Consider the following 11,568-nt stretch of genomic DNA (forward strand, 5'->3'; position numbering starts at 1 on the left):
GAAGCCTTCTTTCTTCTAGGAGGTGTTGGCTTACTTCTCTCGCTCATTGGTTACGTTACTTCTGTTAAGCTTTATCGATATTTTTGAAGAATTAAAGTTTAGTACTTTCTTTTCACTAAAATTTTCCATGTACAATATTCTAATTATGTATTAAAAACATCATTATTTTTTGGTTGGAATTTTCTTTGGATAAACGAATTCTAAAATCATGTCCAAAAATTTTTCACATCGCTTAAAAAGTTCTCAAAATTTGGCGAAATTCTCAAAAAATAAAATTAAAATATAAGGGTGCAAACTTTGGACCGCCCTCCAGACCAAGCATTTAGGACCATATTTCCCTAATTGCGGTTACTTCTAATATATTGGGGTCAGAACTCATCATCCACAGGAAAAAAAAATTGTTATTCACAGAAAGTACGTTTTTGTGTTTGATTTCTGATTTCGCTCAAAGTACGTAAAAATCCGATCATTAGATCAAAAGTTATTCAAGATATTTCGTTTATTTTTTACGTACTCGACCTACACAATAAGTGCAGAAGAAAGCAGCTTGATTGTGGTAAATTTTAAATATTATTAATTGCCTAAAGCAACAGCATTATACCAGATGATACTAAATACATTTAATCCTTATTTTGATGGTATGAAATACTAAATATGCGTGTTTTTATTAATTTAATTACGTTAAAGTTTCGAGAAGTGTAACAAACAATATGCAAAAAAAAGTAATTATTTTAGATTTATTATTAGTATCGGTATTTGTCTTACAGTTTTGTGCACGTTCAGTACTTATTTTTTCAGTACTTATACACGTATGTTCAGTACTTATACACATATGTTCAATACTTTTCCTTCCCGTACTAAAAGCTGATATTCAGCTAGTAATAAATTAGAGTATAAAGTTTTATTTATCATTGTAAATTAAGACCCGGATTTTTGACTCCAAACAATGAAATGCTTTTATTATATTTTTTGGTGTTATTTTTAAAAAATAAGGGTGATAAATGAGCGTACGTGCCGAATATGACAATTACATCAGACTGAGCCGTAATGGCTCAGGGGATAGTGTTCGTCTTCCAAAGAGGTGAACCGGCTTCGAATCCCAGCGATGGCTGGTCGATACGAATTCCTCATCCGGTTTGCGCCGACCACAGTGCTGGCACAAAATATTCTCAGTGGTAGATGGGTCATGGGTTCGGGACCCTTTGCCGTCAGGCTAACCATGGGTCGTTTTAAGGTTTTCCTCTCCATGTAACGCAAATGAGAGTTAGTTCCATCAAAAAGTCCTCCACGATGGCGAATTTCTCCCAAAACTTGATCCAAGAGTTCCCTTGTCTTTTGGATTGGGTTCAAAATTACAAGGCTAAGGAGTTGAACATCAGAAGTAGTAAACCCGAAAAATTAGGTCGGCTGTAAAATGATGGTTATAAATAAAATTACATCAGGCTGAAAATTATGCATTTTAATGATGAACTTTAACTAAAGAAACATAGGTTTTCTGCAGAAAAATATATTGCTGACTTCATTTATATAGTTTTGTCTATTCTCCTAAAGATAAGTCTTTTCAAGTTCTCAATCTCAACATAGGATTATAAAGAGTTTATTACAAGGTACGAAACATCAATCGAAACCAAAAGCCCTATTCCTCGAATAAGATGCCTGTGGGAAATTTACTTAAAAAACACTTCAAATGAAATTGTTTTCGTTTCTGTAAGTAATTTACTGTGACATTTTAGGATACAAAGTTTCTTAACTTCTGCTTGTAAACATAGCACGTATGAGAAGAAAACAATATGATTGTATTGAAAAACTACACGCCGAGAAAATTTCTACTAACTTTTCGTTTTCTGCGACAGATTTCACTTATCGTGGACGTAAAAAATAAAAACAAAGTTGTTCGCGAGATAATCTGAGAGGTTCACGAATTAATGCACGAGTCTGGGAATTGGTTTACTATTTTTGACTGGGTGTAACACCAGAAAAATGTTAACTAAGCACTGTTGCTTTTGCATGTATTTGCATTATATGACCATTTATTTATTTGCAGTGTTCGATTTAATATTTTAGTTTTCTTTCACGTTTTGTTCAATTTCTTCATATACGTGGTCTTTTAAATCTTTTTTTTTTTTAATTTGAGAGGGAAAGTTTAAGGTGTCGTATAGTCGTATAAATGTCATGAAATTTAGACAACAAGTATTTCACGATATTACACGTATCGCTAGTTCAAATAAATTATATTTATTTAAGCATGGTGTTTCATAAATATTAATACAGGCTTTAAGAGTAAGTAGGGTACGTCAAGAACATGGAACCACGATTGGAAATGTCATAGTACGCTGCTAGGGGTACTTATTTTCTATGGGCAGTTCCTGTTCTGTATTCAGACCAAACGTTTCGTTAAAATAAATTATTTTAATTTTTTTTTCTTAAATTATATTTAATGTTTTTCGAATAATTATAATTGAACATTTTAAAATAAGCTGGTCAGAAAGAAGTGGCTGTTTTATCATTGTTGATTGATTTGAAGATTGATTTATAGAGCTCGGCAATTTGTGTACCAAATAAGTAAATTTGTTAGAACAGCTTCTTCTGAGTAAATTTAAATGAATAGTTCGATAATAATTATCAGAAAACGCAAAATTAAGCGAATTTAGATAAATAAAAGTATTGGCTCAATTGCCGTGAATAGGCAATCTATAAAAAGTAAATTCCTCTAGTGCCGTACTATGACATCTCTGATCAAGAGTTACTATACGTTTCTCCGTCATTTTGTTCTGCAGTTCTTTGCCAATCTCATGAGCCGGGGGAGGCTCAGAGGATAAAGCTCTCGTCTCCCAGTGAGGTGACCAGAGTTTAAATTCCAGCGATTGCTGGCAGATACGAATACGGCCGATACGAAGAGTGTTTATCTTGCTGTTTTAACATTATGTTCAAGAAACTGGCCTAGTAAAAAGGTTATCAAGACTGTCTGTATAATAGAAAAGGTATAAAAGTGGTAGTAAAATAAATTTCTTTTTTGCAAGGAGCAAATGTCCGAGATGATCAAGACTTATTGACAGTTATTTTTCAACGAAGCGGTCTTGTATGAATTATAACTTTTATTATGCCTTAATAGTCAAGGTTTTTATTTCTCACGAAAACAAGCTAGATATGAAACGATTTTACTACCACTTTTACACATTTTCTGCTATACAAACAGCCCAGTATGAGTTGTGCTGTGAATGCGGTTATTTCATTAAGAGATATCCTAACAACTACAGAGAACCAGGAGTGTACTATCCTACTTCATAAACATTCAATAAAAAACTTCAGACTGATAGAATGCAGGCTTGTAATTTCAAATCTTTGCTTAAAACTTGAAATATTATACAAAGAACAATTAATACATTGTATTATTACAAAGAATTAATCGAAAAAAAAGAAGTATTTTGTTACAACTATTGAAATTCACTTAACATGTAAACATTTTTGATTGTAAATTCCTCCGTATGACCTGAAAGGCTGCAAGCGGAAATGGATTATCGATAAAATGACAAAAANAAAAAAAAAAAAAAAAAAAAAAAAAAAAAAAAAAAAAAAACGAGATACTGGAGTGCGCTGGCATTTGTAGTTGGCGCACATCTTAATATTTAATTAGTAAATATTGTAATTTTATATTCAAATCTTTGTTTAAAACTTGAAATACTATACAAAGAACAATTAATACATTGTATTATTACAAAGAATTAATTGAAAAAAAAAGTATTTTGTTACAGCTATTGGAATTCATTTAACTTATAAAAAGTTTTGATTGTAAATTCCTTCGTATGACCTGAAGGGCTGCAAGTGGAAATGGATTATCGATAAAATGACAAAAAAACGAGATACTGGAGTGGGCTGGCATTTGTAGTTGGCTCGAATCTTAATATTTAATTAGTAAATATTGTAATTTTGTATTCAAATCTTCGTTTACGCGGCTGAACTTTTATATTAAAGCAGTTTTATAATCTAGTCAATGAATTTACTTTCGACATGTTAAGGCTGCTTCTCAAAGTCTCTGTCGTCACATGAAATAGATCATTTTGCAAAGTCTATGCTATTTTCATAATTGCTATGAATTTGCAAGTCTATCTGTTGCCAGCGCCATCTAAATTAATTCTGAAACTAAAATGTCAATAGGAGGAAAAGCTACAATTTTTATGAAAACGAAAAGCGTTTCTATTCTAATGTTTCAACGTATGAAAAAGTTGCCCACATACTTTATTGTCTGGGCACATAAAAAAATTGTAAATTATTCATTGATTTTGATAATTTTTGAGAAAGTATCACTATATCGGTGATTTTTTTTTTTAAAAAAAGTTCAATAACTTTTGAAATCTTTAAATTGTCCGTTCTAATGCCCAGATTATACTTTACAGAGAGATAATAAATATAGTTTGTAGCAGGGTTCGTTGATTTAAATCACGATTTAAATCAAAAATTTTTTTTTATCTATATATATATATATATTGATTTTAAAAGTTAAAAAACAGTGTTTTAAATTTTTGATACTTTTATTATTTTCTTTTCTTAGTATTAAAATTTAATTTAAATAAATTGCTGCATTAATTAATTTTAGTTAACGAAATTACTTTCTTGGTGTGTGTTAAATTCCAACACATTTGAAATTACATTTTTAAAAATCTTTTGATTCTTGAGATTGAAAGTACAGATTAAAGTAAACATTTAATGCTGTCTTAATATAGACTTGCATAGCTGTAGAAAGTAATTAATAAACATGAATTTTTTTCAAAAAATAATACAAATAATGTTAATTAAAATTCTACCTTTTGAATGAAAAAGCGCGAATTAAAATCTACATATTTTATTGGTGGAAAATGTATATTTCTGAAGCTTGAGGTTATATTAAAAAGAAATTACCCTAATATGCCAAAAACAGAAAAAGGAAAAAAAAGGGGCTGATGAATTCAGATGTTTTTTTCCTAATATAGTGTCATTCTTCCCTTTCATCCTTTTAAACTCTTTCAAAGTCTATTTGATGCAGTAGGGTTATTAACTGGTATTTTTTTCTCATAATATGCTTACAGTATCTTTGACATTATCTGATTTTCTATAAAGAAATTTTGTGAGAAATAAAATTCCAATGAGTACATAGATTTTCTATTTTTTTTAAAGCTTAACTTATCTATTTTGATATAGAATTAAAATTGAATATTTTAATATAAAAATACATACATTAAATATTATTTATTTTTTGATGAAGGATTACATTTATAAGCAGTCTGCTACATTTATTTTGTCATTTTAAAAATCAAGAGAAAAAAAAAGAAATCACAATTTTAAATTAAAGTTATGGTTAGCTAACTGAAACTTTATTTTAATAGTTAAAGTGCAGGGGTCTGCCCAAGCCAAATTTACCACCGTTTAACGGTACCTTTTTACAAATTCAACTTTAGGAAAAATGATAAAATAAGCACACAAAATACTTTTTCTTAAAATTTTATTTTTATATATAATTTTTAATTTCCACAAAATAGGTACCTCTCAGAAAAACCCAGACAGACCCCTGAAGTATTCTTTAAATTCTCTATTTCATCTAAGTCTTTAAATTTTAATCAAGCATTTGTTTCATAATGGTTGTTATGCATTCAAAGCCATGTATTATAATGAAAAATTATTTTAGTTAGAGCTTCTAAAATATTGTTACAATATAGTTTTAATATTAAGTTAATTTAATTACACATTTATAATTTTTTTTAATCAGAAATTAAAGTTCTTACAGTGTATTTGAATAAAAATCAATAAAATCTGATTTTAAATCAAAAAAATCCGATTTAAATAAAAAAAATCTGATTCTTTTGATTTTTTTAAAAAAAATCAAAAAAATCACGAACCCTGGTTTACAGTGTAAGGCACTTAAAACTCTTTATTTTCCTTGGCGTAAGAGTTTAGAAAAATATTGTTTAATATCATAAAAATGACAACAAATTTGTAAAAAAAAGAAAAATAATCATTGAGTCATTATGCGATTTTTTAAACACATATACCAACGATTTTTTATTCAAATTCACGATTTTCTTTTGTAGCTTTACTCGAGGATTTAATTATATTAATATGCAAAGAGGCTAAATTTCTCATAAATGTAAATTTATTTATTAAACTGTATTTAGACACTATAATTAAGAGGATCTTCAGCTTCATCTTAATAATTTTATGTACTGAACCTAGGAATTTAAATTCAGTTTCAATGAAATGGGCGGCCCGGTACTATTTGATCCACCGGCCGGTACTGGTCCGCGGACCGGGGGTTGGGGAACACTGGTCTTAAAATAAGAGCACCTATTCGAGCACTCGCAGCATTTAAATTTTTCCTTAATTTCAATAAGGACGCTAATGAAGTTTTAATCTTCAGCTTTTTTAATTGAATTCACTTCATTTTCAACTAATGTTTATAAAAAAAAAGCGCACAAAAAAGTTTTCAACATTCGAAATGCTATAATTCTTCAATAGAACTCAATTCAAACGCCTCATTTTTACATTAAATCTTCTATAGAACATTTTGCTCGATCGAGACCTCGTAGAAGGGAGAAAACCTCAGCGTTGTTTTGAATGCTTTAGTGTTTATTGAAAATTGTATCGATACCTGAATAAAACATCTTACCAAGAGATGATGGGGCGATGAGGACACCAGGTACAGTTAGTCCTACTAAGCACCTGAAAATGGCAAAACTGACAAAGTTTGGCGAGAAAGCAGTCGCTACACCACCTGCGCTCTGCATAAAAAGGGCACTGAAGAAAAGAGCTCGTTTTCCAAATCTAGAATAAAAAAACAACATAAAATGAAAACTTGGTAACACGCAGAGAAAATTTATATTTTAGACCATTATTGATAAAAATTTGAAAGTATAGTAAAAACTGAAATATTTAGAATCTGTGTATCAGTTGAAAGAGAATAGAATATAGAATACAATAGAAAATAGAATACAAGCCGATATGAAATTTTCTTTTCAATGGGAAATACGTGGTTAACATGCTGAATTCGGGATTTTTTTAACACCTTTAATGCCTCAACAGATTAAGCTCTAAATTTTGTTTTAGATGTTTATGAGATATAAACTAAGCTCTTCGATAAACTAGTTCTTCAGGAACAACGTTTAAATTATACAATTAAGAGAGTAATTTTCTTTGTAATAATATAAATTTCATTAATAACGTTTAAAAATCTCCCCATAAGCATACAAAAATGTATTACATGAGTTAACTTGGGTTTTTTCCATATCAAATACTCGTTATAACGTGGTAATGATCCTGCTGCTTTACCATAATTTTCACATATTTGGAAATTATACATATATATATATATATTTTGACTTTCTATACTTGGCGTAAATCTAATGTTTTACTTTTAACTCAATATTTATCTCTTTAATGCTTCATTGATCACTTGTATCAATATCTGTAGAATTAAATTATCTGTTTTTTTTTCTATCCCGGCCGTTTTTCCTTTTGATGAAGGTGTACCAATGTGATAGAAGACAAACAAATCGCTTGATAGTGATAATTAGTGGAGTTAATGTTAAAAAATGCAACTGTGATTACAATTTTTTAAAAAATAAATTATAAATTTAATATTGTAATAGTTGGAATATTTAAATTAAAGTACAAGGGATAGTTGAAAAAAATATTTTNTTATTTGTTTGTAAGGGAGAGCCAGAGAGATACTTTATAAGCTTATATTCATGATTAATATTCATTTTTTTTTATCAGTAAATAGTTGTTACAATCATGAACTCAAGAAAGAAAGACATATTTGTAAATTTTAATTACTTCTCCAAGGCCATCATAGGTATGTTTAAATGTGTAAAATTTTAAAAATATTTTAAGTAAACTAAGAAATTTTGAGAAAAAGGAAGAAAAAAAACCTTGTTTAAATTTTTTTCAATTTAAGCTTTTTTTTTAACTCAAGAAATTTTCCGGAAATTTGACTTGGGCTCACAATCACCCCGGTAAATGTATTACATGCGTTAACTTGGGTTTTTCTCCACATGAAAAACTCATTATAACGTGGTAATGATCCTGCTGCTATACCATAATTTTCACATATTTGGAAATCATATATATATATATATATTTTTTGACGTTCTATACTTAGCGTAAATTTAATGTTTTACTTTTAACTCAATATTTATCTCTTTAATGCTTCATTTATCATTTGCGTCAATATCTGTAGAATTTATCTGTTTTTTACTATCCCGGCCGTTTTACCTTTTGATGAAGGTTGACCAATGTGAAACCAAAATGCATATATGTTTTAAATGTATAAATTTAAGCGTTTTTTTTTCAATGAAATTCATATTAAAATTCCTTTATTTAAATTACCATTGTAAAATAAGGTTTAAAAATATAAAAAAATTGTAAGGTAAAATTTTAATTGTTAAGAAATATCCATATTTAATGAAAAAAATTCTGCATTATAATTTTAATGATAGAAGACAAACAAATCTCTTGATAGTGATAATTAGTGGAGTTAATGTTAAAAAATGCAACTGTGATTACAATTTTTTAAAAATAAATTATAAATTTAACATTGTAATAGTTGGAATATTTAAATTAAAGTACAAGGGATAGTTGAAAAAAATATTTTATTCCTAAACAATGTCACTCATATATTGCCTGTTCTGTATTAACATAAAGGAAATTTTCTAGAAATTTTATTTAACAATCTTATTAATAAAAATAATGAGGAAACAAATATATTCTTTAACAACTCAACTAATTCGATACACAAAATAAAAGTAAAGAAGAAAAAAAAAATTTGAAATAAAATCTTCTGTGTATAACTAACTTTTTTAGTAAAATAATAATATGGAAATAGTTAAATGAAAGTAACGAGTAATTATATTAGCTTCAATAAAAAAAGTTAAAAATGCAGAAATAAAATCACATCTCTAACATTTATTAAATATAATTTAAATTAGGAAATATACATTTTTGAAGAAATTCTTCAGGAAATAAAATTTAGCAGGATGGCAATGTCATAGTAAAATGTTTATTCCTAAAAGATTTGCATATAGTATTTCTAAAATTTATAAATGATAATTAAATTAGGAAATATAAAATTTAAAGTAATTATTTCGAAAACAAAGCTTAAAAGGATGACGTATTGATAAAAAGATTATCAATAAAAGTTTAAACATGATTATTATATTAAAAAAACCATAAGATAAACGTCTTGTATGCTCTCATTCCTTTTTAATTTTAGTCATTTTTTATCTTAGAATCCTTTTTTGTCAACAAGGAACACACATTAGTTGTTCAAAGTTAATATTTAGGCAAGGGCAAAAGAAGAATCTAAATCTTTTGATTAATAAGTAAAGAAAATTGTATTAAAAAATGTGATTGTCAGAATAAAAACTTGGTTTTATTTTCAACAATCACCTTTCACTCTATTTACTCTGGTCATCAAACAGGATTTCAATTTTCAATCCTGAATTCTTTTATCATGACATAGCAGATTTCATTTTTTCGCATAATTTTTTGTGTATTTTTCATTAAATTGTTTAATATCCGATGACTAAATATATTAATTGTATTTTTGACGCGAATTCTCGAAATATATTGATACTAATTTCATTTTCGACCTAAGTCTTAGAAACATTAATTGCATTTTTAACATGAATTTTTGAAATATATTAGTGTTATTAGCATTTTTGAAACGGATTTTAGAAATATTGTATTGTTATTAATTTTGCATTTTTGACAAATGTTTTAGAAATATATTGATATCAATTATATTTTAAACAAGAATTTTAAAAAGATATTAATTGCATTTTTGATAAGTTTTTTAAATATATATAATAAGAAGAGTGTGATTAAAGAAAACTGTACACAAACGTATATTGAAGGAAGAAAAAAAAAGAGTTAAAGAAAAAATATTTTTAACAATAAAGAAGACAGAAATAACTGGTTTTCTCCGAGAGTAATTTTGTTTTTTTCCATCTAAAGACTTTAGTGTTTTTACGCAGGTAACTTCAAACTTAAGCCGCATAATCATTATATATTTTTACAGCTGATATAGCAAAACTTGCGTGTAAAGAAGTTCCAATGATTCTAAGCAGTAGTTGGCGACATTTTGAATATGAAAAGCAGAATTTGCGGCATATTTTACTTTCGAAAAGGTAGAAATACTGTTCAAGCAAGAAAGGAACTATCGAATGTGTATAGAGAAGACGTATTGGCAGTGTTAAAAAGCAGACAGTATTCACGCGTCGTCTTCGCATGTGCTGCTATGGTGACCGCAGCTGTTTTATAGTTTTTTAGAATTCTTTTTTCATTAGGTTCTTTATCCATTGATATTTTTGGCGAGTTTACTCTTGAATTGCGGGACCTGAGAGATCCTATAAATATCACTGAAATTGTCAATAAAGAGAATCTCATCTCTTGAACGATGTTTTTCTTGTTTAATAAGAATCAACATGTCTTGCGCACCATGTCAATGACAAAACTGGTTGGCAAAATTTCGATCCGGCAATTTGTTGAAAATTTCTCCCGTTCTGCAAGGCTGATGAAGACACAATATTGGAGTTAATTGGAGTTCCTCATATTGGTTTCCAATATTGGAGTTCCTCATGTTCTTAAAAAATTTTTTTATGTTAAGTTGATTTATATGATTTGCTTCTCAAATGGTAAGAAAATTATTCTTTTTTTAAAGCCCATCATCACTGAGAATGGGCGACAAATGGGTTGTCTACAATAGTGGTACTCATTTTGTTTTCTGCTGTGAAACCCAAAATGATCGGCATTCTTTGGGTGGAACCCCGACTTTATAAATGAAGTTTCTTAAGGTAATTGTGAACGTTATTTCCTATGGAAGACTATTTTTACAATATTCAGTTAGAGGAATGAAGATTTTTCATTGTATTATGATTAATATTCTTTAATTAAGTTTTAATGTTTTGCAGTTAAATTTTCAATCTTTGTGCTATATCTACTCTAGTAATATTTTTTTGCGTATATACGTAACTGAAAATAAATAAAATTTAACGAATTATTGCTTAATTTGAAATGAAAGCTTAAAATAACTGCTATAAACGTTGAAAATGATTATTAGGGAAACATATCGTTGTTTTTTTTTAATGCTGATTTGAAAAGCGTGATAGGAAATACTAATGCAATATTTTGATACATGCTTCTTTATATAATTTGATCTTTATATTGTTTTGAGAAATATTATATATTCTTTTACAAAATATAATTTTTTTTCGATGGCATTTTACTTGAAATAATTTAAAAAAAAATGAATTAGGAATCGTAGGTCGGATCTAAATGCACATAGAAAGTAAAGTTAGGGTTAAAGTTGAGAGCCGCTAGTCTACAACAACGTTCCAATTTCTATCATAACTCTAAATTCTTTAGGGGATAAAAACTATTTTAAATGAGAAGATCGAAAATGACTCGATCAGTTTTTTGCAAACAAATGACAAACATTTTATAGATATGAAAATATGCTACTGTCAAAAAAAAAAAAAAGCTAAAAGTTATTTGAGAATGGACACTATATAATTAAAACATTTCTTAGGTAATATATATATA

General features: G+C 28.0%; 1 protein-coding gene across 1 annotated transcript in view; it reads right to left on the reverse strand.

Moving 5' to 3' along the window:
* LOC107444471 (beta-alanine transporter-like) overlaps positions 1-11,568 on the reverse strand; it is a 275,373-nt gene that overhangs the window by 106,573 nt on the left and 157,232 nt on the right. The window contains exon 3 of the mRNA XM_071179361.1: positions 6,638-6,792. Within this exon, the coding sequence (XP_071035462.1) occupies positions 6,638-6,792 (155 nt within the window). The remainder of the gene's footprint in view (positions 1-6,637; positions 6,793-11,568) is intronic.

This window comes from Parasteatoda tepidariorum, chromosome 4, assembly GCF_043381705.1.
Source record: "Parasteatoda tepidariorum isolate YZ-2023 chromosome 4, CAS_Ptep_4.0, whole genome shotgun sequence".
Taxonomy (NCBI): Eukaryota; Metazoa; Arthropoda; class Arachnida; order Araneae; family Theridiidae; genus Parasteatoda; species Parasteatoda tepidariorum.